Genomic DNA, 21,655 nt, shown 5'->3' on the forward strand with positions numbered 1-21,655 from the left:
GCATGATATTTTATCTCATATTTATTTAACTGATATATTTGTATTTAGTATTGACAAACTGTATGGAATTGCTGTAAAACCTCAATAATTCTCCCATCAGTATTCAAAATAGAAATATAAAGAATCTTAGAATAGTTTTGTAACCAGTTCGTCGTTTTTTATCTGTTTTATGTTTAGAAATTCTTTAAAAAAGGGTTAGCATTTAATGTCTATTTTGCATGGAGATTGTTAATTTCCGAGACCCTGATGAAGAACAAACTTTTATTTATATGCAGAATGTAAATTTATTTACCAGTCAGTTTTTACTTTGTGTTAATAAAAGATACTTACTATCAAAACTTGATTTAATTTGTCCATATGAGAGAGACAGGGAGTCTCTGACTCCATCCCTGATATTTTGCTTATCTCATAATTAACGTTTACTGTCTATTCAATGATAATAGACGAGAAGTGATTGGCAGTGAAAACTTATCGATGCATGTAAATAGTTTTTTGATATTAACAAAATACCTGTAACTTTTTAGGCAGCATAATTTAACCTAAAGATTGAAGCTAGCACGTGACCCCCCTATACTGCAGGTAGCAATGTTTAGAGGATTTAACAGAATGCTCAGAGGGCGTGGAAACAGAGGGGGCCGGCAGAATTTAGGAGTAATGTTGTTGGCATTTCAAATATTCCAGTTTGGGATTGACAGAATCCCAATTATCACATTAGTCACACTCATTACAAACATAGGTAAGAGTTGTATATTACTTTTATTTTTGTTATTCTTCGACATGGCCCGATGAAAAACAGTTGATCGGGCTCGCCCCTGAAAGACGAAAAGCGTTTTTGAATAGTGATCACCCGCGGGCGCCAAACGATATTTTCATATTGTTGAGCACTTTACACGAACCGATAGAACGCGCGCAATATTCTTTCAATTTCATGGCCTTTGTAACTCTACGTACCGGATCATTCCAAAATAACGTCGTTATTATGTCATCTTATGGGTTCAAAATTCGACGGCTGACCATCTATTAATCCTAAAAACTGTTATAAGTCAAATCTGTTTTAATTTTTAGATTCAAATCATTTCAGGCGTTTACCTTCGTCTTCCAGAGTTATTTGACATTCCACTCCCCAAAGTACACGACATCTGCATAAGCTACCAGGGGGTGGTGGTCTACAGAGAATATCACAGACTTGTTCTATCAGGTAAGCTTTAAGTTACCTGGTACATGCCCAATTCAAGCGATCTTGTCTATTGGGTGCGTTATATCTCTCACAGTTCTTTTATCTCAATAAGTCTACGTGTTTCAGGATTTTACCATCTAAGCGACATGCACCTGTACTTCAACATGGCTTCATTCCTCTACAAAGGCACTCAGGTATCTTCAAACATACTGTATTCTTCTGAAATGTGGTCGATTGATAATTCGATTTCTATTGAATATTCGATTTCTAACGGTAAGCAGACCGAATCCCTAACGGTCCGAATCCGTTTTACAGTAATTAACAAAATCCTGAGGATTATTAATCCTCCCCCCAGCTGGAGCCCCGTCTAGGTACAGGAAGATTTGCAGCTGTTATTGGATCACTTCTTGTTGGTTCCAGTTCTGTGTACTGTGCTATCCAGTTTCTCGCTGCGCAGCTTCTAGGACCAGCTCACATCCACAGTTGTGCTGCAGGGTTCTCCTGTGTTCTTTTCGGGCTGAAAGTTATAATGCAGAGCACTTCACCTCCATCCCACAGACTGTTTGGGATCCCCATACATATGGCGTACTGGAGCGAGCTCGTCTGGATCTCACTTATATCACCCAATGTCTCCTTCGTGGGCCATCTTGCAGGTTCGTGGTTCTGTTTAACTGTTAATTCCTCAATTTGTTTAAACTGCCCACTATTTCCTGGTATTTTCTGTCTTCGATATTTTAACTTCATTGTTTCCATAGTTTGATTACATTCCTATCTTGAAATTAGCAGACTACGAATAAGAAATTTATGCCCCCTCAAATTTTTTTCGTGTACACCAGTTTACCAATTTGTGATTGTACAGAATTTTTCCTGGTTACAGTAAGACCCCGATTTACCGCACCCCGATTTACTGCAAACGCCGATTTACCGCGGCTTTTTCCTTTCTCCCAAACTCCGCGGGGTCATGCATATAATCATGCACTCGAAGGATTCCAGAGACATGGATATCACCTGTAGACTATGGTGTATGCTGTAACAGCATACGTCATCCAGGGTGAAGGAGAGCTCGCCATGCTATCTTCACCTCAGACTGATACTGATCAGGTCTGAGGTCACTGAATAAACTTCAAGACCTGTCTGGAGGTGCATAGCTTACAATACATTGTCTTAAGTCTGATTTCCATGTTAAATCTACCACTATGAAGTCTGAATCAAAGTCAGCTAATAGTTCTAAAACTGATATACTTTACAGGGATTATAACCGGTTTATTGATGACTAAAGGTCCACTCAATTTTGTCCTTTCTGGCGAGACACCCTCCTTTTTCGAGGGCGGAGTAAGAAATCAGCAGACGTGGGGCAGTGGTGTTTCTAGTGGTGGCAGTGGAGGCAGAAGTGGTGGCAGTGGAGGCAGATCGACTCGTCAAGATAATACAGCCAGCTATAATAACGAGTAAGTTCACATATTCGTACAGCTTTATTGGTTATGTGTTCTTGCTGATTCGTATTTTTAACTTATTATTATATTGATTATATTTTCAACTTTTCTTAATTCCAAAATTTAGCATCCTTTGCATCCGATTTCATCATTTTTATTCGCCCGATTTAGTTTATAAGGCATCTGTAAACCTCTCATAATCCATTGTTGGAACATTTGGCTTCACAATGGATAACACTCTCCTGATAGAAGTCCTGTTTTTACCGATGAGAAAAGCCTCTTCAATCCTTGTTCTCAATATTTCAGATAACCTCTGCTAGAATCTCTCCGTTTTGAACCTCATCTCCTTTAGTCCGGATAAGTTTACTCCCACAGCAGGATCTATCTTGTCTCCGGGTAGTTGTCTCCCTCCCCCTAGCAGTACCTAGTGCCAACGCATCCACTTCCTCTATAAACCCTGACTGTTGCGCATTGATCGCTTCGACGATTTGTGGCTTTGCAAACACTTTATCGTACTTTCCTATTTTTAGCAGTTCTAAAGTTTGTTCCCCCACTCCTTGGTTTCCTAGAATCTGTTGGAACTTTTCAAGAGCTGTGCCGCCTTTAAACGTTTTCAGGATCATGTTCTCTCCCTGCAGCAGCGTCGACGCGATGCCTGCTTCACATAGGAGAATGGCTCCCTGAACTGACACAATCTTCTCGAGATCCGCCGGTCCATTTCCCCTGATGCACTCCAGAGACTTGACCATCTCAAGTGAGTTGCCGATAGTATAGCCTATAGAGTATAGGGGTGTTTATATCGGTGAGCACTGCCGTAGTGTTCACTCCCATGCTGTTTCCTATATCCACCATCAATGATGGTCCATCATCCTTGCCAGACTTTCAGCCTGACTGTCCGTCACCGACCCTATCCTCGACTTCACATCCAGGACTAGAATCTTTATTGCCTCCGAAAGCTTCTTACTCGTTATACTGGAGCAGACCAATGATGGGTAGCAGACGGTAGAGGTGATGTCTCGGATGGAGTAGAGTGTTTTATCTGCAATGTTCTCGACCTCAGTACTTGTCATGTAACACCCTACATCTTCAAGCGTTCTCTTCATGTCTTCTACTGTCAGAACTTAGGGCTATGCTGAAACCTGGGATAGACTCGAGTTTATTGACAGTTCCACCAGTAGGACTCGAGGGTTCCCCCTTGTAATGCGAGCTCGGAAGCGGGAGCCCTGCCTTCAGAGGTACGTATCGAGGATGACTCGGACCTAAAATCAGTTTACACCATCATTCTCAGCCTATTGTTTATTACACCCCACAATAACCAACAACTCCCTCGTGTTAAAGTGAGTTAGTGAGTATCACGAGATCCGCCCTCGTGTCCACTCTTTTAGGAAAGTACCGCCCTTGTGAGCTTGTGTCCTATACCCCACTGAGTAATCTGTCATACTCGTCGTAATTTATAATTGCAAATTTTCTAAATTGTATCTTTCAAGGATTCAAGATTGTAAGACTTGAAGATTTCAACTCGAGTCTATATCTGACTAGGATTTGGCAATAAGTTGACAAAAAACAACCGCATCTTTGGTCAAATTAATAATTTATATTCACAGATTTTGTTTAAATCCATATCGATACTGATACAATAATAATTATTGAGCAGTGTCACGGTATTTATGTTCAGTCTACTACTACTAGCCCAGCAAAAAATCATCGTCGAAAAGGAATTTTACTACAAAATTGATCTCTTTCGACGAAGTAAAAAAACTGAGCCATTGCATGCTTGATCATAAAAGAATAATCACGTGATATAGTATACTACATGGATTCATAGTTAAGTCTAAGTAAAGATAAAGTTTAAAAGCTTTGATGCTCTAATTTAACCATTTGAGTCCATTTATTTTTATCATGCCATTCAGATATTTACGTCAGAATATAAATAATGATAATAATAGAGCATAATTTCCAATTGTTACATCTTCCATATCCGGATTCTCGATCCAAGGTCCATGTTCGACAGAGTGGCGAGAAACGGCTGGAGTCAGGAGAAGTCAGGAGGAGTCAGGAGGAGTCAGGAGGAGTCAGGAGGAGTCAGGAGGAGTCAGGAGAGTCAGGAGGAGTCAGGAGAAGTCAGGAGGAGTCAGGAGGAGTCAGGAGGAGTCAGGAGAAGTCATGAGGAGTCAGGAGAAGTCAGGAGGAGTCAGGAGGAGTCAGGAGGAGTCAGGTGTATATTAAGTCATTTCACTTCCCAACATCATTAGTATCAGAATTGATTATTGGAATGAGTCATAACTTTCTGAATCATCCAAATCATTGTCACTAAAAAAACAAAAGTCCAGATGCCAATCACAAGTGCCATTAGGGCACTTAACTTTTTCTAGAGCAGTGCATTCATTAGGACATAATTCAGGCTTACCATCCTCTACGCATGTGGCACCATCCGTACATTTGGAATTTCCTTTTGGACATTTATATTTCTTGCAGAAATCAGCGTCTTCATCGAAGTTATCTGGGCAATCGTCCTTGAAGCCATCACACATGTACATGGTGTAGACGCACGTTTCCCCATCACCACACAGACTCTCACCATCTTCACATGCCCCAGCTGGGTTTACTGAGAAACAGACCACCATCAGGATCAAGCTGGTCAGTGTTGTCATCATCATCATCTGGGAGATGAGGGTCCATAAAATATCTATCGCAAAAGATATATAGTAAAGATCAGTCTGCTTGTTTTTGATTGATTGAAAGCTTGACGGTGCCAGGCGGTTCTAATGACCAATTAAAACATATATAAAATAATAGTGAATAATAATCCCTCTGTTCAGGGCACTGCACAGTATATGGTTCATGTTTAGTATGAACTCAACCCAACACGTCAATAGCCTAAAATGGAATCAAACCAAAATATTGCAAAAAGGCTTATACATATATATGGTTGGCAGAAATTTAAAATTGAACAAATTAGAAAAAGCACTATTGTATGAGGTTAACAAATTTTTTGTAAAGCTAACTTAAAACTATGAATATAATAATACAAAATAATGTTAATAACAACTTAACCTTGCGAAATGTTTCGAATGAATGTTGCTACTCAACAGAGTCACAGACTTTGATTGGATTCTATGAGGAAATGTTGTGTCACGTAGTCCTTTGTTCCCAAATTTGGTGAGGGAGGTGTGGGCAAAAGTTTTCAAAGTAATTCAACCGCTGAGTTTTACGAGAAGCCTCATGACGCAGACTCATGATGAGACTGAGATCTTATGCAAAGTTTACAGAGAGGTTCAAGTTTGAAGCAAGCTATTTTGTTGAATTAGAAAAAGATATTCTGTTATTGAGAAGTCAGTGCGTATATAATATGATGTTTAAGTTTCCTTATTTGAAACAACTTAGATCTTCTCATAATTCTATTTCTGAAGTAAGATAGAAAGAGACTTAGAGATAGTTCAAATATAACGTGAGCCAGCATAGGGGGAGGGGTTTGAGATTCAGATAGCTAAGCTAGTGTAATTTCGGCACAATTGTATTTGTTTAAGGTGTAAAATCCGGATTGGAATATTATTATTTATGAGTCGCATAGTTGAAATATTTTCTTGGGTCAATTTCTATTTTCTATTGATCCCGTTTGATGCGACAAGGAAAAGGCACTTATCAGGAAAGGAATTATTCAACTTATCAGGAAAGGAATTATTCAACGTTTTAAAAATATTTCTATCAAAAATTCAAAACGTAAAAAACATAAATCTGAGGCAAAATTAATGTATAAATATTTACTTTTAATTCAATCAACTTTATCCAAAAAATGCGATACAAAAAGGTCATAACAGAGTGGAATATAAAAGGGTCAAACAAAGCTTACGTCATATTATATAAACTCTCCGATCCTTTACAAGCTTGAGATCAATTCGTTTGTTTGTTTTCCACTTGTCTCATGCTGTTCAACTATGTGTGAATGTAATATCTGTAATCCATATATAACACGAATATTGAATTGACCTCAGACTCAATTGTTAGTTAGCAGAATTGTAGACTTAGCGGAGAGATAGAAGACTAACTCGTACTCCGTTTTATAGATGTAAATTGTAGAGTACGCTATATAAATATCTACCACATACCACACATCTGCCATTGAACCCTGTGATCCAATGATGAGGACCCAGCAATAGCCGTTGTCGAGGGTTCTCCCTTGTAATGCGATCTCGGAAGGCAGGTCTCCCCTTTGAAGTGCGAGCTCGGAAGCGGGAGCCTTGCCTTCAGAGGTACGTATCGAGGATGACTCGGACCGAAAGTCAAAATCTTTTCAAAGTTTTTCTAATGACCGATTAAAACATAAAGACATGAAGAATTTGTTTTAACTTTGTATGAAAAGCATCAATATAAAATAATAGTGAATAATAATCCCTCTGTTCAGGGCGCCCAGTAGTAAGCTGCGTTATTCTCACCAGCCGACTTGATACGTTTCAATAAATTGGCCAAAATGGCTGAATCGTTACAAACCGTTAGTTAACCATTAGACCCGACTAGAAGGCTCTGCAACTTGCAGGTCGATAGAATTAATATCAAGCATCACTTCTCATAAGTACTAAATAGTTCCATTTAACCAGGGCACACGAAGCAGAAGAGAGGAGGAGAGAAGCAGAGGAAGCAGAGCTGCAGGAGGTGATAAGAAGGAGTCTAGAAGAGGAAAACAACCCCTCCCGCAGACCAGCCCCCCGCTCCGAACCTACAGGCTACACACCGGGCAGACTGTACCCAGACCTCCCTGCTTCACCCTCAGCACCACCTCCAGAGGACTTTTACCAAGATGAAGGGTTCCAAGGTGAACAGGGTAACCAGGGTGCCCATGATCCTTCGCAAGCTCCAAGGTTACCTGGTTACTTTGATGAGATCAGAAGAAGGAGGGTTCAGAGGTTTCAGTGAGATAACAGATCGTACTAGTAGTAGTAGTACGTAGTATGTAGTAAGTAGTAGTTACCATTGGGTACTATAGCGTTGTTGCAATATACTGGAGACAGTATGTCAACCACGATGCCAAGAATGACTGACGTGAACGGGTTTTCAACTTTCAGTTCTTGTTATCAAGTCTGATAATATCAATTTAACCTGTAGAAATATACGGTTAATGCCAAGTCACTGACTTATGCCATGCTAGAGCTTAGCTATTGTATTTCATAAGAAACGCTTTTAATTATTTACAAGGTTGGTTGTAAATAGTACATGATTCAAGAGTTAATATATAAATTTCATCAACAAATATCATATTTGAAATATGTTAATCATTATAAACTATTTTTTGAATGAGCAGTTTTCGACAGATTTCTGAGGTTTGGGTTATTTTCATTGTGAGTCACAATTTGTGACTGCGATAATTTTAGTTAAGACTTTAAAACATTCCACGGTTTTGCTTTTTAAATGTGTTAAATGAACATATTATGATATTATTTCATTTGAAAATTATGTCACCTTTTATTTATGATTACCTTATAGTAAGTTAGATAATTATTACCAGTATGGTTAATTTAATTTCTATCATACTAACAGCTGTCCTGTATGTTATTGGTAACGTATTAACAGTTGAAATTTTCAAACGGATATTTTTCTCCATGAATCCCTTAATTTCCACCGATTTAGAAGAATGGCAGCAATCATCACTAACGATGACATAAATGCCTTCAATGTTTCGAATAAGTTTGGTTTTCTGAATGTCAGCGATAGTGACGATGACGGAAGTTGGCAGAAACCCAAAAAACCAGCTAAACTAGGTAAAAACCAGCTAAATCAGCTAAACTAGGTAAAGAGAATTATTGCAAGTAGCAATATATTATGGTGATTGTTGATATTTCTAGGTCATGATGGGCGTCATGACAGTGACACCTGTTTAGTGTTTATCTGTGTTTATTGTTACTATATTGGCCCATAAATTTAAATAAAATAGATAAAATCAATAATTAGCCATATCTAGAGTGAGCCAATTCACAGGATCCATATCTAACCCCATTTATTTCAGCGAATTCCGCCCCCAAGAAAAAATCCTCAAAACCTCAGACACCCTCCAATGCGAGCTCAGTTGTGGGTCTAAACAGTGCTCCTTCACAGAACATTATCTCCCACCAACCTGCACAACAGGGTCTCAGTAAAAACGCTAAGCGGCGTGCCAGAAAGAAGAAACAGGTTTATATCTGATTAAGAAGTCAGATCTTGTTTTAAACTATTCAGTGTCCTGTGACAATTTCAAACTGATCATATACATCTAATCTCGAGACTCAAATATACTAAAATCGTGAAAAACTTCAGTTGTTTCTTTTTTAATAAGCTGTAACATCAGGCCGTAGCAGAAGCGAATGAGAATGCGACAGAAGACACCGTATCGTCAGCCCCTGTCCCAGCTCAAACAGACGAGGAAATGTTCCAACACCAGCTGGATCAAGCTATACGTATGAGTAAAGTTGAGTCAGTAGAAACTGAGATAAAGCAGCTCACTCAGAAGACATCCCAACATGGTGAGAAAATGTCTTGTTCTATATCCTCTCGAAGAATATAGAACTATTATTCCATTTATAAATTACAAGCTCGCGAATGAGTCGTGGATTAGATTTAAAACTGCAGATTATTGTCTCGTCATTGTAGGTATTTTGAGTCATCTGATGTCTGATATTTAACAGCTTTACATTTCAGATTCAGCCCCGAAATCTAACAAGAAAAAGAAGAAAAAGGGTCCGGCACCAAATGATAATGAAAATGTGAGTTAAATTTTTTGTATATTAAATTCCTCCAATGATATCGATAATCGACGGTATTAAATCTGCAAATTAAATGGACTGGAGTTAACTTGCCGCCATGACCTCAAGGACATTTAAATAACTGCTCTTGGAAACAGAGGCAACATAATATAAGAGCGATGGGTGCGGAATCTTACGATTGTTCTTACACCACACTTTTTTTACACCATCGGCCGTTTTTGTTCTATTAGATTTGTGTACTTCAACTTGGTATCGCTGTTTACAATGAGATAAGATTGACTGTGACATGCCCATAACTATGAACCTTATAAATCCAATCCGAAGATGAACCTTATAAATGTAGTACTAAATGCTCAGGAGTCAGGTAGTACTACTATAACAGTGCACATTCGATACCTTTTAAAGCTTCATGTCAATATTATTTAAGAGATAATTTAAAAGTTTCGACATTCGATAACGATCATACTAAGAATGGAAGTTCGTTCCATAATTTCGCATGACAGTAAATTAATGGTACTCTAGTTCGAGTATGTTATGCTTTGATACTGTTCGCAATATCTGTTATTCGTGTTTTGGGCAGGTGGAGCCAGAAGTAAAAGAGGTGGTAGAAGAGGAAGAAGAAGAGGAAGAAGAAGAGGAGGAAGACTTGTTCGTGCCAGTGATAGATGATATCAAGGATGTTATCAAGAGGATATCTAAAGAGGATGAGATACCCATCACTGATATACCTATTGATGTGAGTAGTATATGTTCTATGTAACACATAGTTCAGATGATGAAAACCAGTTTTAAAACAAGTGAACCGTACCGTATAAGAAACAGACAATAAATTAAAATAGATAACCTATACCATTAGCAATACCACAACATATAACTGTCGTAAATTAATTTATATCAGCTAAAGCAAAGGCTATTATATTATTAAATCTGGTCAAAGAATAAAGCTAAAATTGTTGAAAAGTAGCACATCTATGCTTTAAATCGAACTACGTTTTTAAAATGAAATAAACGACGTTTAAAGAATTATTGATAGCGAAACATCAATCAAGACAAACACCCTCCCTTCCCCTGTCCCACACTCTCAATCTGATAAGACAAACACCCTCCCTTCTCCTGTTTCACACTCTCAATCTGATATGACAAACACCCTCCCTTCCCCTGTCCCACACTCTCAATCTGATATGACAAACACCCTCCCTTCCCCTGTCCCACACTCTCAATCTGATATGACAAACACCCTCCCTTCCCCTGTCCCACACTCTCAATCTGATAAGACAAACACCCTCCCTTCCCCTGTCCCACACTCTCAATCTGATAAGACAAACACCCTCCCTTCCCCTGTCCCACACTCTCAATCTGATATGACAAACACCCTCCCTTCCCCTGTCCCACACTCTCAATCTGGTAAGACAAACACCCTCCCTTCTCCTGTCCCACACTCTCAATCTGATAAGACAAACACCCTCCCTTCCCCTGTCCCACACTCTCAATCTGATAAGACAAACACCCTCCCTTCCCCTGTCCCACACTCTCAATCTGATAAGACAAACACCCTCCCTTCCCCTGTCCCACACTCTCAATCTGATAAGACAAACACCCTCCCTTCCCCTATCCCGCACTCTCTCTCCACCACCCCGCTTGTCTCTTCCCAAAATACCCAACACTGTCCTAACTGTACCAAGTTCGTCACAAAGCACACTACCAAGATGATACGTATCTTGATATTATCGGAGGGTAGTTTCAGCAGGTAATGTATACTGAGTAGTAGGATGTGAAGGGTGGAGATCGGAGAGAGCATTCCCGTGTGTCCGGACTTTTGGTTCTCGTACAACTGTAGTACCTAGTGTTATTCAGTGTTAATTATTATTGTATCTTAGTTAAATCTAGTCCTGTTTTAAAAGTATTTTATTCGTATCCCAGCACTGTTGTCGAACTTTGTCATCAAATGTATATTACACTGAGCATTATATCGTATGGTTAAATACTAAATAGTACTTAGAAGACGTAGTAGTAGTAGTAAAAGTAGTACTATGGTTACCAGAAACTGATCAGAGAAAAGACATAAAGTTCAAGTTATGTAAAGGTCAGGTAATATAATATTCAAGACACTATAATATAATAATATTACTTTATAGTAACCTTGGCAGCAGTAGTATAGATAGGAGTAAGATTATAAAGGAAGTAACCAAGAGACCTGTACCATCTCAACCCAGCACCGACCACCAGGTACAACAGCACCAGTAGTAGAGGTGAGGTTGCTTCTAGAGTTAGAATCAGTAGGTAACCGTGTTGTAATGATGCTAGCACTAGCCCCAGCGACTCTCTGCGTCAGGTTAATGTTTGAACTTAGGAGTTTTCTTAAAACATCATTTGGGTGTTTTTGTTGATATTCGGTTTAATAGTCATTCGAATCAAAGCCCTAAATTCTACAATAGTTTCCCTAAGATTACCGGTCAAATGGATTATGGTTTGTAGCAGCTGCAACTAGGTGGCTGAAACATAGTGCCCCGAATCTGGCTGGGAGGAGACCTACAGAGCACCCGGTCCTTTTCACACTGTACAGCTGGTGTAACTCTCCTGTGGGTACAGTTTGGTTTTCTTCAGAGGGGATTCAAATGTGCCTTGTTACATCGCAATGCTCGTATGATAAGGGCACGGAGAATAGTTCACATTTTATTGAGTTACTTGAAGATGGTGACAGATACATTAGGCTACTGATTGCAAAGTATCTATGTGCATTTTATTTGTATTTTATTTGTATTTACCTCCGTTGTATAACAGAAAGAGTAAAGTAGATGTTATCAGATTCTTGATCGTGACCATGAGAGTATCTGTGGTACCCTCAACAACAACTTGCACACAAAAACAACTTGACAAGCGAGGAGAATGGGCGATATGGTGAACTATTCGTTATGTCCCTACAGCTTGTATTGTGCACGTCCCATATTGCTCTGTGGTATGTATTTCAAAGGGAACAAAGAATGCAGTTGAATAGTATCGAATGTACCCACAATGGTGTTGGTACCACTATTGTCTCGGCCAGGCTCCAAAGTAGGCGGTCTCAACAAATTAACACTGAATACAGGGATATCATATCGTGTTGGCTTACTGGGATTCGTGCGCTAGAACAAAGCATTTTACAGTTAATATAGGACTGCTAATTACTCTGGAGAATACGCCAAATATAGTCTATAGTAATTAGTAAGTGGCTCTAATATTCAAACATTTGGATTTTAAAACATTTTCACAGACGTTTACTACATGCTCTAGCAGCTAAACTGTTGGACTAGTGACAATAATGCATTATTCCATCCTATTAAAACGTTAACGTTCAACACTAAACATTCTGGAAGATGCAGCAATAACTGTTTATAATATTCTATGCGGCTGATAAACAATACCCAATTGTACAACAGTCAACTAGATGACAATTTATCAGAGTGTGAGAGTGGCATTGTTGTAAAATATGAATTATGAATAATGCGTATCGAACGTGAGATATTATGATCGAAACCACTCAACTACTTTATACAAAACGTGTTTCAGTTTAGTTACTAAATACTAACTAAAAATATCAATTAAATATTAAAATCCCATTTCAGAACAGCCAGCTGCTACGAAAGCGCGCCATCGAGCTGCAAGAAATAAATTCAGAGTTTAAACTGAAGCTTAACTCTCTACTACGAGTAGGCTACAAGTACAAGGTAATTATTCCGAATATGAAATACTATACGGGGCTACAGAAAACCTCGAATAACACAAGATTTAGTTATGAACTACAATTTTGTCACGCCACATGGTCCCTGACCCAGAAACTTGATGAACGTTCGATTTTATGATCAGATTTCATAGCTGACGCCTGACGGACTAAATGCATTGTAACACGTATATGTTATAGCTTGAAATAGCGATTACAACTGTTCTAAATTTGAAAAACATGCGGAAACTTAGTGTAAACGTGATATTTCGTATTATTATACGTTATATAAATACGTTATTATACGTTATATAAGTACGTTATATAATGATAACGTATAATATTCTCAGAGGAAATACCAGAAAGAAAAGGACAAGAGCAAACTACTTGGCAAAGTTGTGTCCAGATGCGAATGTAAGTTTACTTACTGAGTTTACCCATCACGGATAACTTACATTAACATTTAATTTCAAACTCATCTTCGTTATATGGTATATCACCAAAATAACAATAAAATAACAATTAACAATTATATCATCAGCACTACCGTTAAACTTGTTGTTTAAAATTTCCCCACTTGAATTATTTTATTAACTGATAAAATGCCCTCGTGTGGTTGATAAAATAAATAACTTTGCAGCGGCTAAGAAGTCTGATCTGGTAAAAACAATACTACAACACGAAGAGACTGAGCAGATCATGACAAAGCAGGTTTGAAGACTCGACTGCTTTTGTTTTACATTCTTTCAGACTTATTTACTTCAGAAAATGAGTTTAACATTCTGGATGTCGGCTAAATTGAATTGTCAGAACTGTATTTTTAGTTTACGAAGGGGGGGGGGGGGGGGGGTGGGGGAGGGGTACTTTTTATCGTTTACAGTCCTTTAAACCGGTTCTATGATGAAATGAATACTTTCAGTGCTGTTTGAATTTATTTTTAAATTAACATTTATGATGATTAATTAACAAGCAAAAGTTTTTGACCCCGCTAAAATGATTCATTTTTCCCGATATGAAGGTATCTTGGACCAATAATTAAGTTCCCTCCCCTCCCCTCCCACCCGTCTCTATTTCTCTGCTCCCAAAATGTGAAATAAGTTATGTCTCATTTTGCTTTTAATTTTGTACGTCCTATCTAAAGAACTGTACTCCTATGGTTTTTTCTTTTGATAACCGATAGGGAATTATTAAAATTTCTTTGCAACTTATTGTTCACTTTCAGATAGAAGAGCTTCTAGAGGAGTTGGAGAAAGAGAGGACTAAGCTTAGTCAACTGCATGCTGAGCGGAAGGTATAAAATGTTAGTCTCAAATCAAGTCAACTGTGTTCTTATCGTCGAGCCAACATCGCACCCTCTATATAATTAAATTTACCGGATGAGATGTTTAAAAAATAAAATATATAATTTTTACGAACCTGCCAAACGCCGGATTTAAGTAAAACTGTGATTCTGATTACAATTTTTGATAAATAATTAAGTCAAACATAATAAACAATGAACACGTTTATTAGATTTATGATCATTACTGATTCAATAGGATGTAACAGGATAATCTGATAATAATAAAAAAACGCGAAAATTTAAATCTCTATTTTACTTAACTTTATCAATCATAATTTAATTTAAGGTTTCGTCCAGAATTATTAATTGGGTTTAATGCCCTACGAAAAGAAAGCGGGGAAATAACAAAGAAAATAATAAAGGAAACGTGTCGATGTATGTATTTGTATCAAAACAAATCGGAAAGTTTTGAACTTGCTATCTTCCTCAGCAGTGATGTGAAGTCAGTTTTCTAGTTTACCCTTGACAGGAGTCTCTGTCTCTCCGTCCTGTTAGTACCGAGCTGATCATCATTGGGAACAGACCATCTCAATTCTCACTAGCATACCAGATACCACCCTGATCAGGGACAAAAGGATTTCGCGGTTATTTTGGCCAAAAATCGCGGCACCGCGACAAGCCAAACTAGGCTAATTCGCGGCTAATTCGCGGCGGGAATTTCGAAAATCGCGGCATATTCGCGGCAAAAAATCTAAAAATCGCGGCGAATTCGCGGCAAAAAATAATGTATTTACAGTGCTTAGTTAGAGTTCACATATTCTTTGACTATTCTATTTGATCGGCTCATGTCCCATGAGGATGTGATCTCATTATATGATGTGATACAGGCTGATGGGGGTCCATAACAACAAGAGCTGCCATAACTTTTGAAATGATCTCAAATGTTGCAATGTCATACGTACTGTATGACATATCTCGTTATCGATACTATATAACTTTCAACAGACGACAGGAGACATCATCATGAACGACCATCTACACTTCACAACTATAGCAATAGAATACTACGAACTTTTCAACCCAATTCCCATATCCCTACCTAGTCTATCCCCATCTAGTATCCAACCTCTACCCCTTGAAGCTTACATCAACCTGGACGACATCCTTACCCCGGCCCCCTGCACGAACCTTCTAGAAGTTCTAACCACATCCCGAGGGAAGCCCATGATTGTTCCTTATGTGGTCTACGACGAGATTACATGCTCTACAAAATAGCTTCCCATTGTCAGCATAAAACGATGATTTGCCAAATTCAGCCACTCTCGTGGAAGCTGTTACATTGCCCTGTTTCGAGCGTTTGCTAGACGAAGGACCAGCCGGTTTGTCGGCAGGCCGTTTGACAAAGCGGTCCATTATAACAAGCGAATACAATACCAAGCGAATAACGATGACGAAATATCTGACGAGTGACGATTCAATAACAACACTGATTTAACATACTGTTCGATTTCTTAATCCATTGTATGTCTTCTGGTCAACTTTATGTCGTTTGGTCAAGTTTTTTATGTCTACTGGTCAACTTTATGTCGTCTGGTCAACTTTATGTCGTTTGGTCAAGTTTTATATGTCGTTTGGTCAACTTTATGTCGTCTGGTCAAGTTTTATATGTCTACTGGTCAACTTTATGTCGTCTGGTCAAGTTTTATATGTCTACTGGTCAACTTCCATATACGATCTCGGAAGGCAGACCTCCCCTTCGCAATACGAGCTCGGAAGCGGGAGCTCCGCCTTCAGAGGTACGTATCGAGAATGACTCGGACAGAAAATTTTCTAAGTCAAAATTTTTCAAAGTTTTTCTGGAAACTACTTTTGTTCATGTTTCATGCTACCCTGATCATTATGAGCCGAAAATATTTTTTCGGTTTTCAAAGGTCACACATACCCTTCGATACACGATTTTGGACTCGAGGGCTCCCCTTGTAATGTGATCTCGGAAGGCAGGCCTCCCCTTCGTTATACGAGCTCGGAAGCGGGAGCTCCGCCTTCAGAGGTACGTATCGAGAATGACTCGGACAGAAAATTTTCTAAGTCAAAATTTTTCAAAGTTTTTCTGGAAACTACTTTTGTTCATGTTTCATGCTACCCTGATCATTTTGAGCCGAAAATATTTTTTCGGTTTTCAAAGTTCACACATACCCTTCGATACACGATTTTGGACTCGAGGGCTCCCCTTGTAATACGATCTCGGAAGGCAGACCTCCCCTTCGCAATACGAGCTCGGAAGCGGGAGCTCCGCCTTCAGAGGTACGTATCGAGAATGACTCGGACAGAAAATTTTCTAAGTCAAAATTTTTCAAAGTTTTTCTGGAAACTACTTTTGTTCATGTTTCATGCTACCCTGATCATTATGAGCCGAAAATATTTTTTCGGTTTTCAAAGGTCACACATACCCTTCGATACACGATTTTGGACTCGAGGGCTCCCCTTGTAATGTGATCTCGGAAGGCAGGCCTCCCCTTCGTTATACGAGCTCGGAAGCGGGAGCTCCGCCTTCAGAGGTACGTATCGAGAATGACTCGGACAGAAAATTTTCTAAGTCAAAATTTTTCAAAGTTTTTCTGGAAACTACTTTTGTTCATGTTTCATGCTACCCTGATCATTTTGAGCCGAAAATATTTTTTCGGTTTTCAAAGTTCACACATACCCTTCGATACACGATTTTGGACTCGAGGGCTCCCCTTGTAATACGATCTCGGAAGGCAGACCCCCCCTTCGCAATACGAGCTCGGAAGCGGGAGCTCCGCCTTCAGAGGTACGTATCGAGAATGACTCGGACAGAAAATTTTCTAAGTCAAAATTTTTCAAAGTTTTTCTGGAAACTACTTTTGTTCATGTTTCATGCTACCCTGATCATTATGAGCCGAAAATATTTTTTCGGTTTTCAAAGGTCACACATACCCTTCGATACACGATTTTGGACTCGAGGGCTCCCCTTGTAATGTGATCTCGGAAGGCAGGCCTCCCCTTCGTTATACGAGCTCGGAAGCGGGAGCTCCGCCTTCAGAGGTACGTATCGAGAATGACTCGGACAGAAAATTTTCTAAGTCAAAAGTTTTTCTGGAAACTACTTTTGTTCATGTTTCATGCTACCCTGATCATTTTGAGCCGAAAATATTTTTTCGGTTTTCAAAGTTCACACATACCCTTCGATACACGATTTTGGACTCGAGGGCTCCCCTTGTAATGCGATCTCGGAAGGCAGGCCTCCCCTTCGCAATACGAGCTCGGAAGCGGGAGCTCCGCCTTCAGAGGTACGTATCGAGAATGACTCGGACAGAAAATTTTCTAAGTCAAAATTTTTCAAAGTTTTTCTGGAAACTACTTTTGTTCATGTTTCATGCTACCCTGATCATTATGAGCCGAAAATATTTTTTCGGTTTTCAAAGGTCACACATACCCTTCGATACACGATTTTGGACTCGAGGGCTCCCCTTGTAATGTGATCTCGGAAGGCAGGCCTCCCCTTCGTTATACGAGCTCGGAAGCGGGAGCTCCGCCTTCAGAGGTACGTATCGAGAATGACTCGGACAGAAAATTTTCTAAGTCAAAATTTTTCAAAGTTTTTCTGGAAACTACTTTTGTTCATGTTTCATGCTACCCTGATCATTTTGAGCCGAAAATATTTTTTCGGTTTTCAAAGTTCACACATACCCTTCGATACACGATTTTGGACTCGAGGGCTCCCCTTGTAATGCGATCTCGGAAGGCAGGCCTCCCCTTCGCAATACGAGCTCGGAAGCGGGAGCTCCGCCTTCAGAGGTACGTATCGAGAATGACTCGGACAGAAAATTTTCTAAGTCAAAATTTTTCAAAGTTTTTCTGGAAACTACTTTTGTTCATGTTTCATGCTACCCTGATCATTATGAGCTGAAAATATTTTTTTCGGTTTTCAAAGGTCACATACGCTTCGATACACGATTTTGGACTCGAGGGCTCCCCTTGTAATGCGATCTCGGAAGGCAGGCCTTCCCTTCGCAATACGAGCTCGGAAGCTCCGGAAGCTCGGAAGCTCCGCCTTAAGAGGTACGTATCGAGAATGTACCTACAATCGGAACTCACGGACGGCTGCAAATGTGATTAGTTTCATATTATACTTAATACTTGTAGAAAACGTGACATTTGGCCCGCAGATTTTATGGAAAATACGCAAACTTGGTCCTCAGATTTAAAGGAAAATGCACAAATTTGGTCTTCAGATTTAAAGGAAAATGCGCGATTTTTCGCGGAGGACTGAAAAAATCGCGATTTGTCGCGGAGAATGGGAAATTTCGCGATCTGTCGCGGAAAACGTAAAAAATCGCGATTTGTCGCGGAGAATGGGAAATTTCGCGGTTTCGTACATGCCGCGAAATCCTTTTGTCCCTGACCCTGATCCTGGACGTAAGGAACTCCCGGAAACTAGGAAGAGTGAGAATGTAGATGTAGAAGTTGGAGACTGTGTTCAGGAGGACTACATACCATACATACCTGTAAAAGTGGACGTGGAACCCTCCTGATAGGTTCTCACTTTGACTTACAAACTTGTCGCACATGTGACATGTAGTAGATCGCAGTTGGAAGGACAGTCAGACAGTAGAAGGTTGCAGTGAGCAGCACTACCATAACCCCCGGCCACTGGAGTCCACCCGGGTCTCTTTCAGTTATTCTCTTTGCTAGAATCAATACAGCATAATACTGCTCACAATCGTTATTGCTGAAGCGATGATTCCAACCACTCCAATAGTGATGCAGAAGGCAGCGTACTCAAATGATGTCCAAAGCAGCTCAGAGCAGAAATAGTCGAAGTTGTAAACCAGGAAGCTGAAGTAAACCCCATCTTTATCCTTTATAAGTGCCATCGTTGGGAAGCTCATGCAGAACATTAGAATAGCGAATGATACCAGATGAGCATCTTTTCTTGAAAAGTGGAGCTCCCTGAATGGAAACATTACAATCAGCAGTTTGGACAAAGCTAGTGCGCTTAGAAGCAGATTAGCTGCTCCTCCAAAGCTGCACGTAGCGAAGTATCCTAATGAACAGAGAAAGTTCCCAAGAATGTTCCCAATGTCCTCAACGAAACTGCACCAGGTAGGATTCTAAATATGGAGATCAGCAAATCAGCCATAGCAATATACTGGATAAATACCACCATGATCTTGTGGAGCCTCACGGCGTTGTATTTTAAGGACCCTATCAGAATGAGCGTGTCTTCAATCAGGGAGGATACAACGAGGAGGGAGCTGTATGCTGTGAGAACCTGTCTTTCAGATTCGTTGTGAAATTTCCATACTTTGTGTAGTTGTCGTACTTAATGACTTCATCTCTACACTGGAATCTTATGATAGAACTTAGAGTTAAACAATCACCAACTCGAACACGAATTCGAAATGTTAACGATAAATTCACGAATTTTGATTGAGGTTTTGTGCTAAAATAGAATCGTGAATAAGGAATTTGAGTTCCCGGAACTAAAAAAAAGTTCCTGGTAACTTATAGTAACTTATACAAAGTTATAGCAAGTTGGGTTTATAATTACGATTATGTGGCTCTATACCCACAAAATCGTATGAAATGTTTGCTAAAACAGAATCGTGAATAAGGAATTTGAGAGAGTTCCCGGAACTAAAAAAAAGTTCCTGGTAACTTATAGTAACTTATACAAAGTTATAGAAAGTTGGGTTTAGAATTACGATTTTGTGGCTCTATACCCACAAAATCGTATGAAGTGTTAGCTAAAACAGAATCGTGAATAAGGAATTTGAGAGAGTTCCCGGAACTAAAAAAAAGTTCCGGGTAACTTATACAAAGTTATAGAAAGTTGGGTTAGAATTACGATTTTGTGGCTCTATACCCACAAAATCGTATGAAATGTTAGCTGAGCTCGTATTTACAGTAAGGATGGCAATATGAGCTTTAGATCATAACAGTAACTCGTAGGATTGATGTAGAATGAGGTCATGTACTTTGTACATTATTCTTTATGGTGTACGATGTTCTTGGTAGTTTTAGTACCCAAGTCGGCGTGGTAACAATTACCTCGCTAGTAAAGAAACTTACCGATAGAGGAGTAGGTGAACTCTACTGGTGGGGACCACAAAGGTACTACTCACCGTAACACTCTGCACCATACCAGCTTCTGCTATTCTTGTAGTGGTGCATTCCTTAGACTTACAACTCATACCTTTAGCTTGTATCATGGTTTATCTGAGACTTTCTGAGTCTCTACATTCTTACCATTCTACATTCTACTCTCTTACCATGTACAGTTTCTGGGAGGCAAGGCTAAACTGAACAACATAACTTTTCGATTGATATCAATAAAAGTGCAATACATAGGTACATGGTCTCTTTATATTCGGGAAATTTTTAATGACGTAACCAGATTAATACTAATTTTGTGAACAACTTTAAATGATACTTAATAATAATATGTTGTATGTGATGGGAGTATTATTCGACATCGTTTCGGTAAACTTGCTAAACATTCAGAATATCATATAAATATTATATACATATCCCCCATATCATATATAGCTCTGGATAAATATTGCGGTTTTATTTGGTAGGTATAATGAAAATCATCCCAAAATCATTCAGTACAATTTGTATTTCAGGGTGGCGCAGTCAAGAAAGTCTCATTCTCCTCCGATACCTAAACTCCAGATGTCCCAATACTTCTACATTGTGCTCATCTAACGGCTTTCAATGAACTGTATTGTCGTTTTTATTTTGTCGGTTTCACTGGTGATAATTTGTTAGTTCTCAAAAACTTCCCTTCGCTAGTTCATTCGTCCCAATCGTTATTTAAAGTTTGAGATCTATGTTTTATATTGATCTTCTGTTTTTATATTTTATCTCCAAACTAATTTATTATTGCAAATGTATATGATCGTTTACATGGTTGAAAAAGCAAATATAATGATATAAAAATTAAAATAAATAATTAAAAATGAGGATAAATTAATTAATCGAACCTGTCCATATTTGATACATATTTTGTCTCATGTCACAAAGTCACAAGACCAAATTTGTAATTAGATAACGTCGTGGCGACCGTCCCACATGCTGCCCCCAAGTGCTGCCCCCACGTGCGGCCACGATGCGGCAGCACGTGGGAATGGGAAGAAGTTGGAGACGTGGTGCAATATTCGATAATCGTACGATGGGAGTCAGGATTGGTTGACTGGTTGTGTGCGTGTTTTGATAAAATTTAAGAACTGAGTTTTGGGGTATTTCTCTTTAAATACAGGGTGGGCCAAAAGTCAGTGTGCAAACGTTGGGTCTTATACCTCCGCC

At 39.2% G+C, this 21,655-nt stretch overlaps 3 protein-coding genes across 4 annotated transcripts; 2 read left to right on the forward strand and 1 right to left on the reverse strand.

Moving 5' to 3' along the window:
- Positions 1-522: 522 nt before the first annotated feature.
- LOC134826428 (rhomboid-related protein 4-like) lies at positions 523-7,819 on the forward strand. Its single transcript, XM_063838800.1, has 6 exons — positions 523-736; positions 1,082-1,198; positions 1,304-1,371; positions 1,533-1,830; positions 2,427-2,625; positions 7,206-7,819. The coding sequence occupies exons 1-6, from the start codon at positions 586-588 to the stop codon at positions 7,519-7,521; spliced, it is 1,149 nt and encodes a 382-aa protein (XP_063694870.1). The 5' UTR covers positions 523-585; the 3' UTR covers positions 7,522-7,819.
- Positions 7,820-8,232: 413 nt separating this feature from the next.
- Positions 8,233-21,243, forward strand: LOC134826429 (G kinase-anchoring protein 1-like). 2 transcript variants are annotated; one of them, XM_063838802.1, is made up of 10 exons: positions 8,233-8,363; positions 8,609-8,772; positions 8,927-9,101; positions 9,277-9,341; positions 9,922-10,077; positions 12,944-13,045; positions 13,389-13,452; positions 13,679-13,749; positions 14,261-14,338; positions 20,974-21,243. In XM_063838802.1, the coding sequence occupies exons 1-9, from the start codon at positions 8,237-8,239 to the stop codon at positions 14,333-14,335; spliced, it is 999 nt and encodes a 332-aa protein (XP_063694872.1). In that variant the 5' UTR covers positions 8,233-8,236; the 3' UTR covers positions 14,336-14,338; positions 20,974-21,243. The 2 variants fall into 2 exon arrangements, with proteins under 2 accessions (XP_063694872.1, XP_063694871.1); XM_063838801.1 differs by having other exon boundaries at positions 14,261-14,329.
- Positions 10,386-12,387, reverse strand: LOC134811972 (uncharacterized). The gene is made up of 5 exons (XM_063819141.1): positions 12,107-12,387; positions 11,792-11,918; positions 11,481-11,664; positions 10,975-11,181; positions 10,386-10,877 (listed from the first exon to the last, which is right to left on the reverse strand). The coding sequence occupies exons 1-5, from the start codon at positions 12,162-12,164 to the stop codon at positions 10,386-10,388; spliced, it is 1,068 nt and encodes a 355-aa protein (XP_063675211.1). The 5' UTR covers positions 12,165-12,387.
- Positions 21,244-21,655: the final 412 nt, after the last annotated feature.

The sequence above is a fragment of the Bolinopsis microptera genome, chromosome 2, assembly GCF_026151205.1.
Source record: "Bolinopsis microptera isolate Bmic1 chromosome 2, MBARI_Bmic_1.0, whole genome shotgun sequence".
NCBI classification, from domain to species: domain Eukaryota; kingdom Metazoa; phylum Ctenophora; class Tentaculata; order Lobata; family Bolinopsidae; genus Bolinopsis; species Bolinopsis microptera.